The sequence below is a fragment of the Patagioenas fasciata genome, chromosome 1 (genome assembly GCF_037038585.1).
Source record: "Patagioenas fasciata isolate bPatFas1 chromosome 1, bPatFas1.hap1, whole genome shotgun sequence".
Taxonomy (NCBI): domain Eukaryota; kingdom Metazoa; phylum Chordata; class Aves; order Columbiformes; family Columbidae; genus Patagioenas; species Patagioenas fasciata.
The window spans coordinates 169,955,241-169,981,648 of record NC_092520.1 but is presented as its reverse complement, the minus strand read 5'-3'; the positions used below and the strand labels follow the sequence as shown (position 1 = coordinate 169,981,648).

The 26,408-nt window shown below is 39.2% G+C and overlaps 2 protein-coding genes across 2 annotated transcripts; one reads left to right on the top strand and one right to left on the bottom strand.

The window, feature by feature from the left end:
- Positions 1-884: 884 nt before the first annotated feature.
- Positions 885-17,789, bottom strand: METAP2 (methionyl aminopeptidase 2). The gene is made up of 11 exons (XM_065856971.2): positions 17,561-17,789; positions 16,642-16,743; positions 13,273-13,338; positions 13,007-13,109; positions 8,388-8,549; positions 6,489-6,670; positions 6,310-6,404; positions 6,127-6,223; positions 5,508-5,611; positions 2,936-3,051; positions 885-1,677 (listed from the first exon to the last, which is right to left on the bottom strand). Exons 1-11 carry the CDS (start codon positions 17,730-17,732, stop codon positions 1,425-1,427), a joined length of 1,452 nt encoding a protein of 483 aa, XP_065713043.1. The 5' UTR covers positions 17,733-17,789; the 3' UTR covers positions 885-1,424.
- A 3,277-nt stretch (positions 17,790-21,066) lies between these two features.
- LOC139827159 (uncharacterized) lies at positions 21,067-25,977 on the top strand. Its single transcript, XM_071804112.1, has 5 exons — positions 21,067-21,414; positions 23,088-23,152; positions 23,246-23,337; positions 24,689-25,272; positions 25,802-25,977. The coding sequence occupies exons 2-5, from the start codon at positions 23,093-23,095 to the stop codon at positions 25,975-25,977; spliced, it is 912 nt and encodes a 303-aa protein (XP_071660213.1). The 5' UTR covers positions 21,067-21,414; positions 23,088-23,092.
- The last annotated feature ends 431 nt before the right edge of the window (positions 25,978-26,408 follow it).

The following is a 26,408-nucleotide window of genomic DNA, read 5'->3' as shown; positions in this document are numbered from 1 at the left end:
ACAGGCAGCACATGAAAATGCTCCCCTCTAAACTGCAGCTCAGTTTTAAAGGACAAGAACGCAGCTTTTACCCAAAGACAGAGGGGGAAATAACTGATATTTCTAGATTATTATGAACTCCTCTATAAACAAACACAGGCTGTGACTATAAAGGAGTAGGTGAAGTGTCCGTTTCCTAAGCCATTACGTTTAAGGCACTGTTATTGACCTAATAAAGAAGCTGTGATTTTTGTTATCAGTAACTATGCGATATTTTAACATGCAAGACGTGGAGTAAATATGCAGTACTAAAAGATACACTGCACCTAGGCCTGCAGAATCGCGGCATTTCATTTACCTTTACAAATGAGGTCAGACAGTCGGATTCACTGCAGCAGGAAGACAGAGAATGACCTCTTACGGCAAGAAAACATCAAATATATCAGGTTAGTTTGCCCAAGCAGAAGAACTTTTAACACTCCAAAATAAATTAATGTTTTCGTTATCCCCACAAATTGTTCAACCCAATGTGAACTTTAAGAAGACAGGGGAATCACACCAAGGAAAATTTTACTCTATGCAAGAGGGTGCACCAACAGCAAAGAATATGGAGAGAGATATACTGACATTCACAGTCCTCTTCAGCCCGAAGCTGCATAAGCAGAGACCACCAAATGCATTTTGACACCTTCTAATAAAACTCAAGTCTAAACTGAAGATGGGCACACTCAAAAATAAATCACACCATGCATCTTCACTGAAGGTGTCACATTCTGTCCTGCAAAAGAGTTGATGACTCTTTGGTCTGTATCTCAGCACTGACAAGACTATTCAAAGAAGCACTAAAAGGACAAGTTTCATATTAAGGGTAAGACAGGTCCAGTTTCAAGACAAGAAATGGCAAATCAAGTTTGTAAAATATTTAATAGAGCAGTTTCCCAGCAGACTCCTGACCAGAATTGTAACCAGACTTCTAAAAAGTATATGTATTTTTAGATCTGAAAATTTGTCTTTATTTTTTTTACAAAATGGATTCCAGGAAGTTTAAAAGGCAATATCATAGAGGACTTCGGCGCAGAAATCAGGTGTAGTCATTCAAAGCATTCAAGTAGGAATATGGTAATATAAATATTTGAAAAGCATCTTTTATCATAAATGTTCAAAACAAAAATGTATAACTCATTCCAAACTAAAAATTGAGCTTTATAGCACGTATTTCCCTGAACAAAAAAAAAAGTAACTTTTGAAATATTTCTAAAGGCCTGAAAGCTTTTTCCTTGGTTAGTTATATTAGAAGACTTGCCTCTGATTAAATTCCTTCCTTTCCAAATATGGAAAGTATTACATCAGTCCACTGATAAAACAGACAACATTTTGCAAATTAATTCTGGTATAGTATGTTCCGATGAAGCCTAGAGTATAAAGGTGCTGAGGTGGCTTTGAGTTTAGTAGTCATCTCCTCTGCTGACAACCTCCTTGCATGTTGGGCGCAACAGTATAGTGTGCTCAAACTGTGCTGTGTACGAGCCTTTAATGTCGCACAAGGGAGGGTATGGATCCACTATTCCCAAGTCACACAGGTTCTTCAATGCCATTAGGTATTTACTCTCTCCCAGGCGATCCAGCCATCTGCGGCAGAAGGCAAGAGTACCAAAGTTTTCATTGATAACGTTGAGCAAGTGTTTTGCTCTTGGAAGCCTGAAGGAAAAAGAAGAACGTGTTTGAGAAGAAGTATCACCAGCAAGCGTTCACTACAGATAAAAGCCAGACCAATTAAGAACAGGGCTAGATTTCAAGGTGTTTTAAGACTGCCCAGTCTTGGGATATCTTTCTACATCAATCAGGTGTTCTGTTCCCATAAGAAAATACATTTTCTTCCTGCAAAAATATAGCCTTCAAAGCAAAACTGAATGCTGCCCAATGCACAGGCCATCCATTTCAAATAGTTAGATTGTGAACATTAGTGCATCTAACTAGCCAGGCAAAATTGAAGGCAGTGACAGGAATCATGCTCTTAAATCATGAAAGGACAATTCATTTTACAAAGAAAAATATGATTCTTCCTGATCCAAAGTGGTTAACAATTGGAACTAATTTAGGCATAAGCTTGGTGGTTTAAAACTCTGAAGTTTTACTTCTGAAGTCGAATACTTGGTAAGCTTTTTATTCATGCTTCTTAAAAAATATAAGCATAAAAATTAGAGATTTACAGATCGGCTAAGATATAAACTTATTTCCAAACATAAGCAGTTCCCTTCCAACCCTTCAGCTAATTCTTTGCCTCCCCCTGCCCCTTTTTTATATTACTAAGTTCCATTTTGTTTCCATAGAACAACCATCTGGAGAAGCATGTCTGCCTGCTATGTTTCTAACCATAACAGTCTTCACTTCAGAAAATATGTTGCATTCCTAGAAACATCAAAACGTAATCCCAGTAAAAACTGAAAATTCATAAGCTATTTCATTTCACAGCAATAGCTTATGAAACAAGAACTTAAACCCCACAAAATATCCAGACAAACAAAACAGATGACATGAATAGCTTAATATATTCTGGGAACAGAACTAAGACAAAGATTGTGGCATACAACCATAATACAGATGTTGATTTATATATTTTTATATATATATACACACACATACATTTAATATATAGACTAATACACAACCATAATATATATAATTATTTTCAAATTACTAAGGTTAGGAAGTTGTGTAATTATGTATTTTCTCCATTGTCAGATTATTTGGAATAATTCCATATTGTTCCAAATTTATAATCCGAGCGTATTTTGTAACAAGAACATTGCTACCACCACCCTTTGAGTCCTCTAACAGCCTAACTAATTAATGAAGAACCTGCACTGTATCAAATTTGAACCCTAAGAGGGTGGTAGCACTAGCAGAATATACTAGAAAGAAACAAACAAACAAAAAAAAAGCGACAAAATCCAACCTTATGGGCACATGCCCAACATCGAAGTTCTTCATATAATGAGAACACTCCATATCATCATGAACGACACCTTTTCCTGTGCTACCGAAGGTTTCTATAGCATATACTTCACCTTCCTAAGGAGAAAAAAAAAAAAAGGGAGCATGTTGCAATATGAAAATAAGTGACATTGGGCCATTCTGATACAATGATCTCAGTATAACAAATTCTGAATGCAAGTAATTAAATGTCAATACGTTCGATCACCAAATCAAATGTAGAGAAAAACTCGATGCGGAGATTTCAAACAGTAAAGTTACAGACATCTCCAACTAATCAGCTATTTATGTTAGTACCATTTTACTTGTTTCAAGCCATAAATATCAGCACATTTCTAGTCACAATTTCTCGAAGTCACTGCAGTTAAAACATTGTCAAAGCACACATCTAATATAGCTAAGAAACCACATTCTGCTGCAAAACATTTACTATCTGGAAGGAATTATTTGCTATTCAGGTAGAAGTCCAAGGAAATGTATAGTTCAGACATAGCAAATAGATGTTGATTAGAGACTTACTGCACTGAAAAACTTTCTGCTCAATTTCTGTAAGAATTTTCTGGTAACAGCTACTAGTATAAACCCTTAACCTGCTCATTTCCACTCCACAAGATGAATTTCTTCAAGAAAGAAAGGTGATATGTATCTGCAAGGGTATTATCAAAATTCTAGCCAAGAACATATTGAAATGTCATTGTATAAACTCATTTCTGCCAAGTGCATTTGCACACCCTCAATGGTGGGACTGTGAAAGGGATTTAAGATAGGACATCAAACATTAACAGCAGAAGCTGGACTTTCCAGTCTGTTAACCTTCTTCTAAAGTCACAACCCAAAAATAAGCAGCCATATGAAAAGGAATAACACAGCCTTCAAATTCAAGACAAACTCTTAAAGATGTTCCTGAATATTCAACTAATTTCATTAAAAAGACAAAACTACAAAAACCCACAAACAACGCTAGCAAAAAAATTCACTTTACACCCCCTTTTTCAGGATCATGAGAGGTTCTGTTTCTCTCTATCACAAAAAACTCATTGGATTGCAGTTTGATACTATAATTAGCATAGTACAGTAAGAGCTCAGCTATGCTCCACATTCTTCATTGGCAAAACTGTCTTTAACGATGTAGGACGGTGTCCTAAGTAACCTGCCGAAGCTGAAGAAATTAAAAGATGTCTTCTCCCCAGTGTCTGAATATTCAATTAAAACAATCTCAAAGCTCTTAAATCTTTAAGTAATATTTCCTCAAAGAACATTTAAGTTTTATACTAGTAATATACTGATGATGGATGATATACAAGACCCAACCATTCAGTAAGCTAAAACAAGAAGGGTACACAAGCTTTTACACCTTCCTTTTTCAATACTCTTAATCCCTTTGCACACTCCTATAGATAAGATGATAGTTAAAACTTTTGTCATTTTTTTCACATCATTAACAATGTGATGAACAATTATGGTACAAGTTTTGGGTGATGAGAGAGAGCACGCCTCAAAAAACAATCTTGTCCAGACCAGGCCTGTCCCTTATTCAGCTCTTAGAAGTCTTGCTTTCTTTACTCTGACAGGCTTACTAGTGACCACTGCTGATCAGTGATCAGGCTTAGAATGAAATTAAAAGCTTCTTACTTCATTACCAATCTTTTAAATAAGTCTTCTTATCTTGTTAGAACACAAGCTTATATCAAAACGTTAAATCTAAAGCCTAAACCTATCACAATGTGTAACCTAAATCTCAGGTTCCATATTTTAATGCTGCCTTTCCCATTGGTATAGTTTGCCACATCACGTACAGCAACTTCTCTTCCACTGCTCCAAAATGCTTTTCAAAAGTTTTTCATCCAGCCTCTCACAGTAACTAGAAATATGCTTAATTATTTTGTATCTGCAAAGAAAAACTGCACTGGAAGCTTTTCAAGAAAGATATCTAATTGTATTTGCAAAAAGTCATCTACAGTTGCAACACTAAAGGAATATTTCTCAAGAATTACGTGAGCAAGAAAATATTGTTATTTTGTCTTTTTAATTACAGAGTGAACAAACAAGGAAAGTGTGAATGACTGGTAAGTCTGAACACCTTTCAAGAAAACTCTAGTTACCCAAATTCAGCCCAAAATCTGAACTCCTGTCCTTTTCCCTGCTCCTAAGTGCAACACTCCAACACTGCATTTAAGTGATGAACATGCCAAGAGTTTCCGTAAGCATCACTAAGGCCATTCAGATTTCAAGGTTTTGATAGCTGTTGCTTGGTGGTTTTTTCTTCTTTTTTCACAAAAAGAGCAAGGTTCCAAGGTTTCAATTTCAGACAGTGTTAGATAGCAGAACACTCCAGGGCTAAATAGAGAAGCCACTGAGCTGAAACAAGAGTGATCACTTCTTTACAGGAACACTACAAAGTGCAGCAAAGTTTTTCCTCGGTTGCTATTATCCACCAGAATCACAAATATTAAATGTTAGGACCACACAGAAAATATTATTTTTGCAGGGACAGTTGGGTAAACGTAACAGAAAGATTTATGAACTCCATTTACCTCCATTCTTGTGGCTTCTCCTCCTTTCACAATGGGCACCGTTTTTCCAGCATGTATCCTATACGGCCCAATTGAGTGTCCATTCAAATTGCGAATTGGTTTCACTTTAGAAGAAAACATTAATATTACAGGCAATTTCCTAACAAATGTTAAACCCTTCAAGGCAATTTGGTTTGCTAGCCCGTACTGAAAATGCTACAGTGACTTGCCATATTGCAAAAAACTAATCACAAAACTATCCACACATCTTGTACAAATTCTCGCCAAGACACAAGTTAGTTTTGCATGCTATATCAAAACTTCATTATGAAAGACTGGCAACGTCAACATTAATAAAAGTTTATTAATAAAGCCAAACAGCAGGTATCGAATTATTTGCACATTTTGAAACAGTTGTTTAGCCTTCAGCTTATCTGTTCAAGCTACAATACCTGCAAGGATAATCCAAGAACATTCCTCCAGAGGAACAGCAAGACAGCCGGAAACACATATTTATGCAAGACTCACACCCTACTTCTAGTACAGTGGCCTTTTCAATATAATACAAAGCCATATTTGTACAAACATATACATATATCACTCTACGAAGAACTATCCTTATATAAAGAAAAGAACTTGCCTTGGTATGTTTTGCCATCAATTTCAACCTCGTAAGACTCCATAACTTCTTGTATGGCCTCCCCCACATCACAGAGACGTACATCTATCCCAGCACACTAAAAATAAAATGTAAATATAAGCAGAAAATAATTGCAAAGTTTACTGTAGAAGACTTGGTAAAGGACATACATATTGATCGTACCTTTATTCCAGTATTTGTGGCATCTTTTACAGCTTCTAATAGTCTGTCATATTTTGGATTGAATGTGACTGTAAAAGCACAGTCAATAATACGACCTGAAATCAGCAGAAGTTAATTAGCATAACAGTGTGTGCGTTGAAGTATGTTCTCAAAGTTTTAATTCATAAATGAAAACTAACCACTAATATGTGTCCCAAAATCTATTTTGCAAATATCATCGTACTGCAGGACTGTTGGATCTCCAGCATTGGGAGTGTAGTGGGCGGCACAATTATTCAGAGAGCACCCAGTAGGAAATGCAAGACCTGCATTTAAACCATTTTCCTTTATCAGCTTACGTGAGCAGTCTTCTAGTTTTTCACTAAAAGGCAGAGGGGAGAAGAAAAAAACAACACAACAGTTGTCAATATTTCTTACAATGACTTCAAATAAATCAATGCAAGAACAAAACCTCAGAAAAAATATTCAAGCAAATGACATCTTGAACTATTTGTATACTAGCTAGGAGGAGACCCTAGACTAGAAAACATAAGTACAACATCACAATCTTCAGTTCTTGGTGTCATTTCTTCTACCCTTTCTTGGGCAAAACTGAGTATTTCACTAGTGTTTTTATTATAAATGTAACAAGCTACATGTTATAAGCTATATTTAACTGATTCTTCCTGAGCAGCAGGCCATACAACTAAAGTTCAGGGACATTAAATGCATTTTTTCAATTACTGGGATTTAAAAGGGAAATTTTAAAAAAAGGGGAAAAAAAGGAATAGTATAGTCCTCTCGTTTACTATTTTTTTACTACAAAAAAGATAATTTTTTTTTTAAATTTAAGCAATAACAGTGATAAAAGAAAACCTTATGAGACTAACATTTGTTCTTGGTTTTTGTCTATTCTCAAGCCGTTTGCTGCTAGAAAACTACAGACACATGTCCACTAGTGCACACTTCTATAGGGGCACTGAATTACATAAACTGCAACTCCCAACAGTGCACCATTCTCTGATTTTATTTAAGAAAGCTATTCACTCAGCAAATTGAAAAAAGAAGAGAGTTTATTTCAGCAGTTAAGTCCCCATAGCCTGAGGTATTTTAGGAAGAAAAGTCATGTTTTGAAAAAATTATTGCTTGTAACAGTCAAACTGTATAATTCAGTATGTCAGATTTGTTTCAGCCAGCCTAGTGATTATTAAGGCAGTTGTTTCTTCCACTTCCCTGATGGTATATCATTTCTTTCTGTTATCCTCAAAGTTACCTTGGGGATCAGCTCTGATTAGCTTTCTTACTATCCTACTCTTGTCAGAACAGTACTCAGTCATATCAGCCTCAAAGCATCTGATTTTGGAAGCTAAACTGTCCCGGATCAGTGCAGTACTTGGACAGTAGACAGTCACTCTAAATAAACTGAAGGACAGAAAAAGGAATAGTTGGAAGAATCAACAGAAACAGTCCAGGCTAATTATTTCTTAAACCTTTATCTTAATCAAATTCATGTTTATCTTAACCCATTTGCTCAGTTATTTCTTATCAACTAAGAATAACACAAAGAAGCATTGTGTTTCTCCAGAAACATCAGTCAGTGAAGACTAAATATGGATAAAATCTTCCTGCCCCAGACTGACTATACAGCCATGCTGTTTTTACACCTCTTTCTTAACTCCCAGCCTCAGACTATACCTGCAGTGCCCAACCCCAAAACTTCACTGACAATTCTGGCATGTTTACTGTCACTATTGCTGCTTCTCTCAGCACCACTGCAGAACTTATGTGCATGAGGAGTCGGGGCACAGAACACTAACATCAAGCATGTGCTCAAAATAAGTGAGCCTAACTGAAAGCTTAGTTTGAAATTCAGTATGATCCCAGGCCCTGGAAAGCTGCATAAGCTAATCATATGTTGTAGGAGGAAACATAAAGGAAATAATTTGGGATACTGGTTGCATACTTCAAATGGAAACCACCCCCCTTAACACTCATGATACAGCCAATTAAAGCACACAAAACTGAGACTAATTCCCCCCCTACTCTGGAGAAAGAAGAAAAATCTACAGCAGAGGTCCTTAAAAGATTGATGTCCTCACCAGATTTCTATCATTGTCATTCCAGGTTTTATCCAGCTCATAACGTATTTCCTCACTTGTCTGTGTGCCTCCGCAGCCTCCCGAAAATCATTCCAGATTTCCTCACTGGCTTGGTCTAGTGCTTTCTTTTCTTCACTGGTTATTCTCCAAGCAGCTGTTCGCCTTCAAAAATATATAAAGCATGTCATGAAGAGTTACGATAATTTCAGTAGTCATTACAACTTCTGTCTAAAGACTGCAAAGGGTGAATAAACCCGTCAGGTGTATGTTCCCTTGTGCAACAGAAAAGATCCCGATTTATACAATTTTGAGAATAAAAGAAGCCTATAAAAAACAACAACAAGCCCCCCTCAGAAACTACCATCACCACAGACTGACACCTATAAAAAGCAGTAATATTGCAGCAAAAAATAATTGTGTATACCTAGAAATTTCACTCTGACCATGAACCATTTTATTCTGATTTTCAAAAGCCTTACCTCCCAGCCTCCCAACAGCCCAGAGAAGCTGTGTGCCTGAAGGACACATAATACTTTACAAAAAGACAGAAAAGGCATATAAAATGCATATCAAGGCCTGCAATTCTACCTTGAGTTCAGCAGGGTAAATCACCACAACATGCTCTGCTCATGCATAAAGTTTATTTTTTGTACAATCTTACTCATTCAGACAGTGCTCTACCTATATGGAGAAGAATCTCAACACTGTACTGTAGCTACTTGGCCCAGAAACTGTTACTGCCACAGAGACAATAAGCTCCTTCAAAATTTAAGAGCTTGCAGTTCCATTCTCCGAATACTTGGATAATAACACCTAACACAGGGCATAGTAACTATGACACATGCCAGGAAGTTACTTTCTAAATTTGCTGGATGGTGAACCAACATTTGTTCCAAGAGAATACCACTCATTTTAACTCTTCAGTAGGTTCATAGAACAAATACAAGAACAATTTTCAATACAAGACTAAATATATAATTAGTTGTGAATATGGGTTTTTATTAAACAAGAAACTGTAGAACTAAAGTTCCAAGAAAACAAACAAATAAACAAAAAACAAAAACAAAACAAAAGTAATTTAGCCACTCCAGCAACTGTCAGAACTTAATTAAAAGACTACTCTTCTGACTACAAAGTAGAGATACCCTTCAAATGGCAAAGCTGGAGCACTGTAATGATGCAAAAATCCCTAGTGATAACTCAAAGAACTCCGTATGTGCTATACAGCACATCCTAGTAGGTGGGCCATAAAAGAAAAGGGATGATGGACAAGATGGACCAAAGATACTGTACTACACCAAAGTTTCCAAATTTAGAAATTCTTTTTTACCTTTATGTAAAGGAGTGATTCTAAGCAAACAATCAAATATGCAGAGTTAAAGGATTAATTTTTGAAATCCAGAAGTGTAACTACTTACCTGTTTCATAAACATGTAACTCGGCTCCACTCTAAGAGTTTCCTTCACAGCCAAAAGCTAGGCATGAGTAAGCCAACAGACTATGCCCTGCGATTCTGCTGCATTTTGAACTAAGTATTTATACAGTGTTAAGAGGCCTGCAATCCTAAACCAGAGTTGAAAAAGAGAAAGAAGGATTCCATAAAAGTTTTCTCAGGATGACCAGAGGGTCCAAATATTTTGATACCCTTTTGTTTGATTCCCTTGAACTTCAGGCTCCTTTTCAGAAAAAAGTAACAACAGTGCAAGTGCGAAATACCATACTTACTTGTCTGATTCGTCTTCTTGCTTCAATAGCAAGAATCACGCATACTACTCTTACAGTTTGCCTTAACACTGGTAAATTCCACCAAAAAATAATCCCACAAGTAACAGGCTGCAACACCTGAGTGTCCTTACTTGGTAACTGGACTGCTGCCAGCACCAGAGTCATGGCACAAGAAGATGCAAAAGATGTACTGCAGAAAAACAGTGGGGAGAGGGACTTAAGGAGCACTTCAGACTGCTGGGGATTGCAGCAGGGAACACCCTCTGGTAGCAAGAGCTGATGACAGAGCCTGGGCAGCTGCTCTGCCATCAGTCATATACTTAAGTGCAAACTCCAGCAAACTGGCAGGAAGCCACCCTCACTCTATGCTGCTGTATTTCAGCGTATAGTCACTCCATGTAAGACAACTCGGGGGAAAAATCGCCTTTACATTAAAAAAATATATTATCAGACCCAAAGCATTTTGCTGCACCACTGTCACCTGGAAGCTCTGGAAAGGAGGCAACAAAAAGTCCTGCTCAGGCCTAAGCACTTCAGGACATGAGAAAAATCAACTAATTAGATAACAGTTGCACACCAAACATCAAGTCCTCCAACACGTACATGAGCTAGCAAGCTTTTCCAAGGACAGTATCCCAACATGCTGGCTACCATATAAATCAGCTTAGGAAGTTCATCTCTTACTCCAAGCCATTTGTTCCCATCTTTTCACTCCAGCTCACAGTCCCAGTCCTCACTACTACAATCTTTAATTTAAAAAGACCAGGCTTGTGCTGAAAACTACATTTTAGTGATCAAAATGCAAGAATTCCAGAAAATAACTGCCCCAGATTATTTTAACCCATGCAACAGCACAGAGGTAGAAACAAGCTGGAAGGGACAAGAATGAGAATTCCCTAACCCCACTCTAACAAAATGAGTGTACCATGAAATACTGCTTATAGCTTTTCCACCCTCCCTGTCACATCATTTCAAATTCAGGTGTCTTCAAAAAAACCACAAGCCTTCAAACAGAACTAAATAGTGGCAATAAAAATACCAAAGCCATTAGTTCAACACACAAAATACACAATCATAGGTTGATGAGAAGTAACTTTAGAAAGCATGTGACATCATGAGTTCAGATCAGAAGTACAACTCTTTAAAAAAATCCAAGGCGATACCCTACTGAACTCAGCATGAATAAAAGAAGCGGCATAAAAATGCTTCACCAAAATACAAAATGAAACTATTATTCAGAATAGGAAATATCCAAGCATTCATGTCAGCTACTAACATAAGAACGTAGCTACTTACGTCAGGAAATGCTAAAGTAGCATGCTAAAGAGTTAATTATTTAAACTAGAAACAAAACTAAGCATGTATTTGCTTAAGCAAATTATATAAAGAAACTATTTCAGGTTCCTTAGAAGAGTTTATTCTTGTCCTATAGCAGAACATTCTTGGTGCAGAAAAGATGCCCCACTTAAATCCTGTTACCAAAGGTTTGGTTTTGTTGTTTTGCACGCGTTTGCATGTTTGGGGTTTTTTCCCCTTTCAAATGAATAGTAGCAAACCCAGAGTAAAACATTTGATTTTCAATTAGCTGGATGTGTAACAGAGGTGTAAAAATAGTGTGTCGTTTGTTATTAAACTATGAACATACCTGAAATACTTATAATCTAATTTCCGGATTGCTTAAATCATGGCCTCCTGAATGTGGTTTATCTGCATATACAGACAAACACTTAACTCTTAAGCATGAAAGAATCACTCCTGCATCAGCTTGTCAAGACTACCCTGTGAAAGTCCTTCAACAGCACACTAATATTGTGCATACAAACAAGGCAGCCATTTCTAAATAAATGCAAGCATACCTTGCAATCAAGTTGAATTTAAAAGAAGAAAAGGTTTCCTCAAACCCAAATTTTAATCTCATAGAAATGAAATAATATCATCTGTGAGTATCTGAACACAATTTATAGGATGTACTAGACTCTTGACTATGTTGTTTACACTCGATAAGAAACACGCATGACTTCAAACAACTAATAAATGTTTCAAAGTAATTTGATTCTGTAAAAAAAGAGTAATTGAAAACTAAACAATGCTTTCAGAAATATAAACATTTATCTACTCACCTCCCCCTTTGGTTTAAACTATTTTGTCAGAGTTTTAATTCAAAATTTCCTGGAAAGTTTTCAGTAATACTTGGTCTTTTCATTCAGATATTAATGCAATTCAAGCTAATTCCACATCCCCCTCCAAGTAAAACATGACCTCCCACAACACCGCATGTAGGAAACTCAGTCAAGCCGGTATATCCTAGTTCCTAACAAAGCATACGGAAATAGTAGTACTCTATGAAAACATAAGGATGCAGATGTCTGTTCCAGTAAACCACTAGAAGCTGCTGCTTGTTTAGTAAAATTGCACAATATTCCCATGCTACTCTGAATTATAAAAAACAGTTACGTTATAATAACTATATATTCATACAAACAAAGAGAAGCAAAGTGCAGAGTACACCATTTAGGCTTTTAAATTAAACTATCTCATTCTCTGAGATAACAAGTTGACACTCAGGTGCATCCAAACTGCTGCATAAGTGTCACACTCCTCTGAATTTTAAACTTTCACTCAGTTCTAACTCAGACTGTATTTTTCTTATAAGCTGTTTACTGAAATACTGCTGGTCCCCTGGGTCTCAAGTCCCCTTCCTCACGGCAATTCTGCTCATACAGGCTATACCTCAATTAAAAGGGCAGGGAAGAAAGAACATTTCTGGCCTAAAGACTTCTCTTCATTAAGTTCTTAGATGATCCAGTTGTATATTAAGATTTTTGCAATTCAGCACATCCAGACGACAATGTTCATATTTTAAAAATATTTTAAATACATTTTAAAACACTCACCCATCTTGTGTTGGTGGGTATTCACATTCTTCTCCCTTCGGGAATACGTTGCTGGGAAATAGATCACATATTGGAATAGATGGTGGATCTGTCTGGACCTTAGCTGTTGAGTATAATTTTAAAAAATTTTACATATGGTACACTGGAAATACTTAGCCTAGAAAGCCAAAACGCACCCCAAAATTTGTTTCCACTGCCAACAACAGCACTTACACATGCTTATACCAAATACTCATGCAATCTATATTTTTGTGCTTGATACCTACGTCCTTTCTTCTTTTTCTTCTTCTTCTTCTTTTTCCCCGTCGCTCCATCTCCTTCACCCTCTCCATCTACAGGAAAGAAAGTGCTCAGATGAATAAAAAACAACCTTAAAGACCAAAAAAATTTTGAATGAGACACAAAACCATCCAGACTACCTGGAAACGCTTCTTTCACAGCAGAATTTAATGGATTAAAATAAAACAGCTAGAAGCTGCCACCAAACCATTAGCATTTTCAGTTCCTATACCAAACACAGGCCAAAGACAATACTTTCTAAAGTTGACTTAAACGTATCACCCAACAGAGGAAAAAAAGCAGCTCAGGGAAAGTCCTACTTCAAATTCCTTTATTCTCAACACACCCAAAAAGATGTCTGAGGAGCTGGGAGAGGGCATGAGAGAGAACTGTATTAGACACAACAGCTATCAAAAAGCTAGGACCTACTGCTTCAAACACACTCTGATGCTACAGCTAAAGGAACTTAAAGCATCTGGAAAGATTAAAAAACCCAAACAAGTAAAGATGACAGCACTTAGGTCAGGATGAGTTTAATCTGGACATTAACAGAGAAAGTCACAACCAGCACAAGCAAAACTACTGCATGTGAGATGTACCAGTGGGAGGTTTTCAGAGAGTACAGCATGTTAGCACCAAGAATCAGCCACACCATGCTAGCTCACATTTTGGAGCTAGCGATAACCCCTACGGACTTCATGTTTGGCTACATCTAATGCTTAGTTACTTCATACACAATGATACAATCTCACTAAATGTTCTGGACCTCACCATAACCACAATACCTAAGTACTAGATGATCCTTGTGGTCTTTTCCAATCTGGTATTCCATGAAATCATCTAGATTTAGAATATTTATTTTATCTAAAGCAAAGAGTAAAATTGAATGAAGTTTTTGAATCAAGTCAAAGCACTGCTGTTTTGAATGAATTTATACAGAAACTTGTACTTGCTCATTTATTTAAAAACAAAACCAAACCAAAATACTGACTGGTTATTCCAGTCACCAGGTTTCAATCCTCTCATGACAGTCAGTGTCATCCACATTTTTAAGCCATGGTGACTGCTGTAATCCTGCAGCTGGGGCAAATTTCAGTAATGTCTCACCCCTGCTACTCATTTTGGCATTAAGGATCTTATTTTAAATGTTTGCAAAAAAATTGCAAGTATAACTTGTACTACTAGTGTAACTGCAATATAGTCCAGCCTACCAGATTCTCCATCAATCCACATTTCACAGGACAGCTGGAAAACCTTAACAGTGCATAAAAATTTCTTTAAAATGTGGTAACCTCACCACATTTGTTTTGACCTTGAGCTGTGCTCAAACCATGCATCAAAAAATGAATTAGACATGACTCCATTCACCAAATGATTTTTGAATTTTTATTTTTTTAAACACTAGGCCTAACCTGCCAAAAGAGCACAGCATTTCTTAAATGCTATCGCTGTTGCTATCTGCTTATTGTGGCTTTTTCATACATCACTGCACGTGAATCTGCCAACTGCAAGCCAAACTAACTGGGCCTATGCGTCCACGTCCTTGAAGACTGCTGCAGACTAAATATGCTGCCAGAAACATAACCTGAAGACAAACAGGTTATTATTGGTCAGCTGCAGCAGTTATCTAGCTGGTCGTGAAAACTATTTTAGCCAGAAAAGCAATTTAAGAGCTTTGCAAAACTGAAGCTCAACCTTATGTCATTTTGGTATAGCTGTTTAATAACTTAGATAACATTTTTGCATGATATTAGGCTATCAGGATGTTTTAACACTGCAATGGAAATCTGAAGAGTGCTTCCAAATACCTCCTGGATTTTAAAAGGTATACAGTCTCATTTCTGAGGCCGCTCAGTTATGGGCTTATCAAGGAAAAAACCACAAAGTGGGTACATATTTTATTGGTTTTAATCTAATGCAGCACCCTGTCTTAAGCAACACCCCTGAAACTACACAATTAAGACAGTGTGTGTCAAGAATCAGCACAAGCAAGAAAACAGTGTCTTCAAAAAGCCTGCAGCAATTTATTTTTCTGCAAAAATATTATTGCTTTTCTAAACACACACCCAAGTCTAACATGTGGAAAAAAAAGATTATTATTTCAGTGGTATCACCATTTATATTTTGTTTTACACTTTCCAATACTGTAATACTAATTGCTAATACTGTAAAAAGCATAGAAGAACACAGCACTTGATGTGTGACTAACAACATTATTTCTCCCGAGATGGAACTAAAACGATTCTAATAATTTTCAAATTTTTTTTCATGGTGTGAAGTTTTCACTATCCTCCTCATATTTCTTACTTCAGTTGCAACAATGGCAAAGCACATATTGTATTAATTATCTTTCAACTCCATAACCTGAAATATACCATAGAACAAATAATCCATCTGAAGATACTTCTATGGAAAGCAATTGCATAAAACTGGATGCTACATATATATATAGATTAATAATGTTCAAAGATAAATTTATTTGTAATTTTCTGTACCCCAGCACACTTATTTCATTTTTAAAAAATCTTAGATATCTAACTTATTAAATTAAATTCTAAAATTATGAATTCCAGCAATAGTCAACTAAGAAGATTTCTAAGTAGAACAATAAAAATCACTGTAGAATGCTGAACCAACTTTGAATGCTAATTCACAAGATGGAAACTAAACTACTAACCTGAGAAATGTATTTTCTTAAATGTCCAGGTCTATTGAGAATCACTCATCAAAAGAACTCAAAAACAGCATTTTTTCCACACGTTCCTACAGAAAAGATGCATCCAGTCTGGATTTCAATACCAGATACTTACAAGGCACTTGCTTACAACATTGGCTGCTTAGCACAAGCAACACATGAGGTGTATGCCTTGCTTCTGTCCTAACCTCTCCCTCCTTCATTTTTTATAAAAAGCTAGGATTATAGATGAATAGGTTTAAAGTCACTGGTAAAGACTCTAAATGCTTCTATTAATTAAAATACTCCCTTAAAATTTTCTCTGTATTTTTTTTTGTTCTAGAGACATTATTTGTAACGTAAATTTATACTGATCGTGGTAATGTGAGAATGTTTCATAGTTTACCTTATCTTAAACTAAACTTTCCCCTACAGTAATAAGATCCTCGAAAACAAGAAGCTTTAACAAAGCTGGGATCCCTGATATATATATATATATATATATATATATGCATGTCTGACAGCTAAATTGTTGCCAAAAAAGTAAAAAATACATACAGTTGATTCTCAGCTCTCCCAAGCGAAAAAAACAAACTAAACCCATCTGTAAAGTTTGTTAAAACACAAGTCCAGAAAGAAGTTAAAACTGGAAATGTCAAGAGAAAAGATAAGTTATACTCACCTTCATCATCATCATCTTTTTCCTTCTCCTCCAGTGCTTGTTTATCCAATTGTTTTGCTACATCATCAAGAGTACCTTCCATTTCTTTATCTGTTTCTTGTCCTGTTTGTAAAATTAAAGTATGACTTACAGTAAAAGGACAGCTCCACATTAGTAAACAACAGTCCCCCAAACTTTGTAGAAATATTATGCGGTATTCATCCTACAGATACCAGAGTACAGGTGGCATTTTTTTTAAAGCAGTCCCAACGTGTAAGACTGTAGGGTGCTACAGTGACAGCTACTGTTACTAAAACTTGCATATAAAGGTAGCATTAACCAGACGCTTCTGGTCGCTTTTTTTCTGCCAGGGTAACTAATTCGTCTTGCCATAACAGCAGCCTGCTCTTGTGAGATAATATGGGCGTGAAGTAGATAATTATAAACACACAGCATGATCATCACTAACTGCTGGCCTGCTAAAACAAACCCAAACCGTAGCTCCTTTAAAAAATTCGCCCAGACTTGCTCGGGCTCTGTGAGCGGTGTACAGAGACTCCACCACGCGGGGTGACTTTTACAGCAGCAGTCATACGCCTTTCCCCCCCCCATGGCATAGGAGGGGATGGGGGAAATGGTGGCTTCTCCTGTGCACACCGGAGCAGGGAGGGCTCTCCTCGCTTCAGCTTCCCCGGAGTCGAACGGCAGCTGCAACCCCGGGCCCGCCAGTCCCTCCTGGCCGAAGAGATCCCTTCAGCCCGCACAGCCGCCACGGCCCGGGCCAGTGGCCTCGGCGGCGCCCACAGCCCGCACCACAGGACCCTTCAGCCACCCACAGCCACCCGCCGCCGCGTACGAGCCTCGGTGTGCCGGCCCGCCGCCCCCTCAGCCCGCCCCGCCGGCCTGTCAGCGGAGAGTCCCGGCGCGGCCCGGCTCCTACCCGCGGGGCCCGCTTTGCCCTTCTTCTTCTTCTTGCGCTTCTTCTTGGCGCCATCCTCCGCGCCGAGCCCCGCCGCACCGCCCTCTTTGTCCTCAGGATCCGGCGGCAGCTCGCCGTTGAGGTGCTTCTCCGCCTCGGCGGCAGCGCTACCCACCGACCCCACTCCCGCCATGTCGCCGCGGCCGCGCCGCCTCCCACACACGCTGCGAGACTGGCCCTGCGCTCTATGGTGAGCGCGGGGCACGCCGGGAAGGCTGGAGGACTCCAGCGGGAGGGAGGAGGAGCTCGGGGAGGGAAGGGGGGAGGGAGTTCAATTCACAGTGCTTGGGTGACACAAAACGCCTTCATATGACTGGATTTCAGTTTGATCATTGGAATATGATCTGTTCAGCCTGGAGGAGACCGAGGGGAGACCTCATGGCGGCTACAGCTTTCTCACAAGGGGAGGAGGAGGGGCAGGCACCGAACTCTGGCGACCAACGACAGAACGCAAGGGAATGGCAGGAAGATGTGCCAGGAGAGGTTTGGGTTGGACATTAGGAAAAGGTTCTTCACCCAGAGGGTGGTGAAGCACTGGAACAGGCTCCCCAGGGAGGTGTCACAGCCCCAAGCCTGACCGTGTTCAAGAAGAAACTGAACAACACCCTCAGACACATGGTGTGAACTGTGGGGTTGTCCTGTGCAGGGACAGGAGTTGGACTCAATATCCTTGTGGGTTCCAACTCAGGACGTTCTATGATTCTAAGATGACAAGCCAATAGTAATCACAAAGGAGGGTTTAAAAATACAGGCTGAGGGTCAACAGTAGAGACATAGTCTGTCTTCATCAGCAAGTATCTTCTTGGGGAAATAGAACAAAAAAAAGGAAAATCTTCCTGCAACAAAGCAGCCCTTTCCCAGTAGGAGCAGCTGCCATTAATTGTTCTATAGCAGCCATGACAGAGAACTTGTACAGAAGGCAAATAATGTAAGGAAAAATGACTTGTTCCGAGTCCCATGGACCAAATGCTTAAAGGGCACTGCCTTGTCCCCTTTCTGCCACTATCTATAAAACCAAAGAGAAATCCCCATATTATCAGCATTCACTAATGGTTCATTAAATCAGACTTTGTTTTCTTCCTTACCAGTATATTTGAACAACTCTTGTCTTAGGTGTATTTATAGTACATAGTATAATACAGTTTATAACTTATGAAGGTTACAAATGGGTCTTAGCCTGCATAACTGTGTTTTAAAATGCTTCTGCAGCCAGGTCTTTGCTTGGGAAAACTGGTAATGCCTTGTACCTCACTCAGGCACAAATTCTGCCCCCTTGGCCCTGCAGGGGCCAGCTGTTCACTTCCATTTCCCCCTATGGCTCAGATCAAGGGGCACTCCTGGCCTGCTACAGTTCTCAGCAAGCACAAGTTTTCAAAAGACTAAGCTAATGTCTAGTACTGATCAAACAAACTTCATCCTGGTCTGTGCAGGTGTCACAGCAGCATGTTCTCCAGTGCTTTTGCTTGTAGGAGCACTCAAACATGGAGACATCCAGCTGGGCCTTTCATGGCAACAGGCAGGCTGCTGGTAAGCTTCCTTCCTTGGGTTTAATGCACAGTCAGAGCAGTGAGACATGCCCCACCAGTTGGGAATCTCTGTGGTACCACTTGTTGCCCGTTTAAACCATGTTGTAATATATCCATGTCAATTCATATAACTGGACCACCTCCAGGAGGGTCCTGTTAATATGATTAATGCATTATAAACCTTGCATGGTAGAGCAGGGGAGCCCTTTAATGCTCTGCTGCTGTTTTCCTGCTGCTTTGTTGCCCCTCCTTCAGTCAGAATTGGTGCTGTCTGAGGCTGATGAAGAGAGCTGTGTAGGAATAGCTCTTTCTCATAATGAGAATGGATGACACAAAAAAGCACGTGCGGTAATGTTTCCTAGAACACTTTTTGTTTATTGCTTACCGTTCTAGTTTTCCAATTAGGTACAAATATACAGAGCTAGGTGGTGGTGTTGATTTTTTTTTTTTTAATGGTTCGTGGCAGGAGGAGGGAGAACCATGGGTCAAATTCCCTGAATTCTCCATTTTGAGTCATCTTATATCTTCCTGTTGTACATTTATTGTAGATGGGCACTGTAATGGTCTTGAGAGATCCTATAGTAGTGTTTGTACTTTTGTGTTTGATTTTAATCCATTCATCTCTGGTGTAACAGACTGTTCTTACCCCTCGCTATATTGCCTTTGGTGCCTTTGACAACCTGAAAAAGAGAGTTACTAGCTTGTGCTCCTGGCCCCTTCGCTCCGGTATGTACCAAAACAGACAAGTTGCCTGACCATGGACTTCATTGACTCTAGAACTGAAGTCACAGATAAAGGAGGCCATGAAGTCTACAGAAGCACAGGAAATACAGAAAGATTGATGTTGAGCAGAGATAGATAAAAGAAAAATAAGGCAGGTAAGAATACACCTTCTGTAGGGCTGCAGACGTGAGATTCAGAAGTAAGGGCATCAGAAGAAGTGGGACAACAAGGAGAAAAAGTATTTCTGTAATCAATTGAATTAATGAAGCCAGTTTTCTCAGAGGGTTGTTTTTGGTTGTTTTTTTCCTTCCCAGAGTGACTCCAGCACCGTTCATGATCGCTGTGGTACCTCAGTGCAGAGAGAGATGGATTGTGCTTTAATAGTACTACATGTGCAGCTGATCAGCTGGCTGGTGCCACACAGTTCAACAGAGTTTGCCTTGCCTTTTTCTGGTGGGGGGCCACTTTCTTGGGCCTCTATTGTCTACCCAGCTGCTGATTTTCACAAATTGTGTCCAGGTGTCATTATCTTTGGGTGTGTTATTCTGCCAGATCTGTCTGAAACTGGACATTCACATAAAGCTCTTTTCCTTAAAAAGTAGGCTAAAATCAGTCATACAGAGGAGTCACACTTCGCTTACTAAAGCATAGAAATAAAAAAATAACTAGCAGACTGAAAGAAAATTGGCAGGGAACTGAAAGAGACGGGATTTAATGTGTCTCTACAGTCTGAGGTGATGCTTTGCACTAAGCGCCGTTAAGAGACTAAGGAACACTCCTAAGCTACATTATTAGGCTTACAAAGAAAGAGGCACACTGGACGAAGAAAAGTTAAGCACCTTCCAGGCTACATTGCCCCAGAATTAGCACTATACTCTATATAAGAGAGGACAGATAGCCAACAGGATAATAGCTTGATAACCAACAAGCAAAAATAGCAGTGCTGAATGAAAAACTTGCAAAGTGGGTGTAAGAAGCTGGACTGACTGCATTAACAAAGTGAACATTAACATGAACAGACTGACAGCTGGACTCTGCATTCCCCATCTAGCTGCTTTTAAGAGGACCTGGTCTTCTAGAAGCAGAGACTGAGCCACATCTTGTAGCATGCCCTTACCAGGTCAGATTTTTTTGCCCTTCTTCTGTTATTGCTAGTCAGCTGTTCCTAGCATTTAATATACATTATAGTAATGAATGCTATGTTTTCCAATTTCATGCTATTGTGGGCAGCATGATAAGAAGGCAATATTGGACAGGCCAAAGGCCAGAACAGAGCTGTGAATACCATTTTTAGCTAGAGAAAGATACTGGGTTTTTTTGTTTTCTCGCAGCGGCTATTCCTTTTCTGAAGCAGCCTCCTGGACAAAGGCAGGCAGTGGCTGGGGAGTTAAGGGAAGGGCTGAATGCAGTCCAAAACATGTGGTAACTAAGCAGCAGGACTCAAAAGCCTTTCCTGAAAGACAACATAGAGACTCACCTCTTCTTTTTCGTCCAAGGAGGCAGCTCCCATTGCACTATTTTCCTAGCGAAAGAAGTTACAGTCTTAAGGAAAAGACTTCTTTCAGGGTATGTTATGTTTTCTTTTGTGTTTTCTTTTCGAGCTGTATGTGTCAAGAAATGGCATGGAGTGGAGGAGCTGCGGCTTAATCTTGGAAAGAGGGGGAGGAAGGATGACTAGGGAGTAAGTGGCCTATATCAGTCCCAAGAGGAGTTGAATGGAGGAATGTTACATTTGTTTCTGTTTGTGTATCTGGGGCTGATGCCATTATTTATGTGTTTATGACACTTTAATACTATTTTTCCTAACTTAGGGCCAAAACTCGTAGTCCTTACTCAACTCTAAAAATCCACTGAAGTCCAATGGGACGAGTTTTATGACTAGAGGTTTAATTTTGAGCCTAAAGGCTGAATGTAGACAAAGAAAATGTTTCTTGCATGAGCGCAAATATATTTTATGAACTCTAGAAGGAAAGATATTCCCCCTCACCAATTGCTGAAGACAGAGGACACTTGTACTTCTTCAGCCATCATCATCCAGCTGTCATTTAGTGTTGGAATGACAGCTGCCACCAAAAAGTGTCGTCTTCAGCATGAGCAGGGTAAGGGGCTTTCTTCATTCTGAAACCACTCCTTCTCTAAGATTTTACTTAAAACCTAGATGAAATAGCTAAATCAAAAGTGAGAAAAGCAGGCAAAGAATTCACATTTAACAGTTCACTGTGGACTTCTTTCCACATTCCTTACCTATTTATTTTTCTTTTTTCTTTTTTTTTTTTTTTCACCAAACACTAGTTTGATTACAGCCTGTCAGCCGTGATCCAAACATCCTGGCTTGCATCAGCTACTGTCACAACAGGACAAATTTTCAAAGGATTCACAATGAGTGCTTCTGAAAAGAAGCAAATTTCATCTCTCTTACTGCTGAAGTCACCTTGAGAAGCACAGACTGCTGCTTGTGCACTCAAACTGGGACAAAGCAAACACTTTGTATGAATAGACGCATGCTGCGAAATATAAAAATAAGTCAATTTATTGCCCCTTCCAGAGCTCATTTCTAAAATTGCTTTTAAGTGACAAGATTCACATGAACAAAACAATCCATTGTCTGGACCTTCGAAAAGACTTTCTTATGTTTCTTTGATAAGGAGCTATTGAATTTTGTGTGTATGCAGATATGTACATTAGGATGTGCTACAGTGAGCATCTCCCTGATAGCCAATCTCTTTGCCCGTGTGCAGTCTTGGTAGGGGTTGCACAGAGTCAAGGGTCCCCACGCTGGTATCTTTCAAATATTTTTTTTTTATATTTATGATAGAGTCATAAAAACTCTTTTTAAAAACAAAAACATATTTATTGATGTACTCACTGAGTCATAACTGCAGATGCAAGCAGTCTACTTCAGATAACAAACTGAGACATTACCTATCATCAGGAATAACTGTAGGTCATATCTCATGAAAACACTAGTTTAGAATAGTATACATCTAAATTATCAAAAACTGATATTTTGATCTTCAGTTTTATAATCAGTTTCATGTAATTTAATACACTGATACATTAATGTATTCCCATTCATAAAGTCGTGGTTCCTGTGTTATTTGAAAGAGATTTTCAAGGCCTCACACAGAAAATAATATCCCAGCCTGACTGTTAGTGTAAAAAACATAAACGGTTTCCTTCTCACAGCCTGCTGACATAACTATTTCCCTCTATGGTGCTCTACCCCTTCTTCATTCTAGGGATAATGGAAGCAGTGCTTACCGCTCCAGCACTGGAGGCAGGACCTGTATATTTCTTTGACCAGGTATTTTCTTTTATATCCAGGACATTCTTCTACCTCCCTCTCCCCCTTCACAGCTCCTCCCATCTCAAATTGGAAACATTCATTTTATCACAGATGAAAACTAGAAGGAAAGAGAGGGGCAAGAAGATACCAGAAGAACTGTCCTCATGTGTTACTATAGATCTGCTCCCTGGCTTTGCTCCCAGGTAACAGTATGATGCCAGTCATGGTGGGAGCAGGGCAGTTCCTGTCAACTAGATTTTCAGGGGAGACACAAAAAGGAGTCCCAAGTTAGATGTGGCCAAGGCAGAACGGGAGAGATGCGGGAGGCACGTGACCAGAACCGACATGCTGCGGTGCGGTGTGAGCAGAGGGGACAAGCGGGAAAGTGACACTGTCCTGTGCCTAGTCCTAACTCCTTGAGGTGTACTACCTAATGTTCATTTCTGCTGTCAGTATTTCATGAGTTTAATGTATTTAACATACAAATCTTGAGCAGTTAGTTAAAGAACGCCACATGATAGCCTTGTTCTACTGTTTTGGCGTGGGCTGAACAACAGCACATTGCAGAGCTCTGTGGAATTCATGAAGTTCCTATCTGCTGACTAATGTTCTGGGAGCCACTGTTCACAACATTCCTTTGGGGTGTGACTCCTTTGGATACCTGGATTTTAAATTTAGGTTTAATCACACTTGCTTTAAACTGATATTTTTGTTCCAAGGGCAAACCTTGTTTTGCCTAACTTGCTTTTGTATTTCAGAAATTTACTCCAAATTGTTTCAGTCTATGAACACATTTGTTTGCACTCGAAGAGCGTAAGAAGCTACCATTGAAATTAGAGGGGGTAACCATGTGGTTACAGCTGAGCTTGTGTGTTTAGAGGCTTGAGGACTAATAATTTTTTTGTGAACTTTGTGATTTAGATTTTAAAACTCCTAAAATTTGTCAATAAATTTTCCATATTGGTGGTTCTCTAATTAAACTGTTAGAGTTCAAAATAAAGATGATCCTCTCATAACCATAGGAGATCAGAGTTCCCAGACTGAAAAAAAAGCCCAGCACAAAATAGGGTATGTAGAGTCAGCAGCTATCGGAGAAGACTTCGTTAGACACTCTGAGTTTTATTATATCTAAAAGTCCTTTGCCTGTCTCATCTAAGAAAGCAAAGTTTTTGCATTTATTTGATTAGCATTTTACTGAGGCAGGAGAACATAATTTTACATAGGAGAGAAGAAATCAGTCAGCATGTTGCATTACGTTGCACTTTAGCAGTCATAGTCCAAAGCACACACTGTTTCAGTGCAGAGACTCCCTGGTTTGGCAATGGCTGCACTAAATCTCCTCATGCTGCTCTGCACAGGTATTTCTGAGCTCGATATACAACTGTCTTCCTTGGGAGGAAATGTGGCTCAGGATCAACTGTGAAAGGGACCACTGCCAGCCTGTCTACGTGTGTTCCAGGCAGCAAAGCTAGGAAGTCTGTTTTCAGTTCTTTAACGGTTTCTGCTCTCACTTAATAATATACCTGTTGTTTTGTTGGTTTATTTTTCCCTCAGCCCACTTGAAGGCAGGAATGCCATCTGTACAGGTGAGCATACAGAAAGGCATCAAGATGGCTTCTTAAACAATGATAATACAAGAAAAGAAAAATACCCAGTTTTGCGACAAGTGTCTTGTCATTCCCTGTGTAAAACCACTACAGAGGACTCAAACCCAAAGATCTCCCAAACATCTTTGATCCCACAGGCAGATGAGGGCTCACCACTGAACACGTTGAATAAATCTGTGGCTGCCAACATGTTGCAGGAACTTGGAGACAAGTTGCAGCTCCTTGCTAGGTATAAGACTGGTTTCCCTCAGGAACTTGTGAATGTGCTGACTTGTACCTGGAGAGAACTCACTGAGGCGGTTGATGACCACAAACGGCACCAGAAGTCACTAGTGTACAAAAGTGTTAGATCCTGGAGAAGCCAGGCCTCAGAGGCGGTTAAGAGTGGTGCTCCAGGGTCCAAATGCACTGAGTGTGAACTCACTGCCATCAGAAAAGAAGAATACAAAAAAAACTTTGCTCTACCAGCCTGCACTGTGAAGGAAAAAGGAAAACCTGAGACAGCATCCAACATGCCTGTAGGAAGTGAAGGTAAGGTTGTGCTGTCTAAATGTGCTGTGTTGTAATGTTTGACCGCAAAAGGGAAAAAAGCACTTTCTGTTAAGACTATATTCTCTGTTGGCTGGCTGGACCGACGTGCTCCACTTTATAGCTTGTTATACTGCAGATCTCTGCAAAACATTGTTTTAGGACATGATGAAATAGCTTTGCAGCTGAAGCAAGAGGTGAAAACACTTAGAAGAACAAAGCCAGTGAAACTGGGCAATGTTTCAAACCATTTATCAAAGCATTTTTAGTTTCCTCTTTCAAGGTGAGTGCTAGAGTCATAACATATTGCGCCAGTAAAAATCATTTGCATCCAGAGCATTTCATTCAGCAAGTGTCAGTAATCCTCAGTGCAGAGCCATAGATTGGGGCCAAGTCTGTTCCAGGTGTCCAGGTTCTTCTGCAGTCTTCCTCTTTAAAAAAAGAAAATCATCTTTGGTTTTGTGTTTTTGAAAGCTGACTTGCCCTTGCATGTACGATCAGAAGCATTGCGCTCTGCTTGCTTCCTGTCTAGCTCCTGTTGTGCAAAATGATGCTGACCAGTCACCTGCCACCATCAGCTTCTCACTTTCATCCAACATCGGTGAGGAAAGAGGTAAGAGTAGCAGCAGGCAGCTCAGCTGGATGGCTGGTGCTCAGCAGGGGTGGTTAGAATTATGCAGTACCTGGACAGCTGTTCTGAATGCCTGAATTAACTAAAGTATGGATTAGCATGAGAAGGGAGAAACTGTCAAGCAATAACCCTCCCCTGCTTTTTTGATACGATCTGTTTTTAAATACCCAGCCTTTCTCTGATTATCTCTGATCATCTGCCAGCAAGGTTTTCTACATACCCACTGCAGGTCCATTACCCTTTGCAAGCAGAATACAAGGTGAATAACTGCTTTGGGATATTATTTTAAGCCTTTCCCTACTGGAAACCATCTGACCACATATATTTGATGTAAAAATTTTTGCTCTGAATGGGAACACTAATGCACTAACTGAAAAGTTCTTCCCAGGGCATTATAAAACATGGACAAAGTTGATGATGAGAAGGGAAGGACTGCTTACTCTGCACTTCTTGTGTTTCTTCAAGAACATTGCTATGTGGGGAAAAAAAAAAAAAAAGGGAAGAAAAG

What these genes read in the sequence shown, in the direction of transcription:
- METAP2 (XM_065856971.2), bottom strand. Translation starts at nt 17,732, where the DNA reads ATGGCGGGAGTGGGGTCGGTGGGTAGCGCTGCCGCCGAGGCGGAGAAG. An exon ending in AAAAGATGATGATGATGAAG is followed by an intron (nt 13,339 to 16,641) that starts GTGAGTATAACT and finishes TCTTTCCTGTAG; the next exon opens with ATGGAGAGGGTGAAGGAGAT. An exon ending in TGATGGCAAAACATACCAAG is followed by an intron (nt 5,612 to 6,126) that starts GCAAGTTCTTTT and finishes TTTCTTCTAAAG; the next exon opens with TGAAACCAATTCGCAATTTG.
- LOC139827159 (XM_071804112.1), top strand. Translation starts at nt 23,093, where the DNA reads ATGGAAGCAGTGCTTACCGCTCCAGCACTGGAGGCAGGACCTGTATAT. An exon ending in CTGTATATTTCTTTGACCAG is followed by an intron (nt 23,153 to 23,245) that starts GTATTTTCTTTT and finishes ATTTTATCACAG; the next exon opens with ATGAAAACTAGAAGGAAAGA. An exon ending in CATGCCTGTAGGAAGTGAAG is followed by an intron (nt 25,273 to 25,801) that starts GTAAGGTTGTGC and finishes CTTCCTGTCTAG; the next exon opens with CTCCTGTTGTGCAAAATGAT.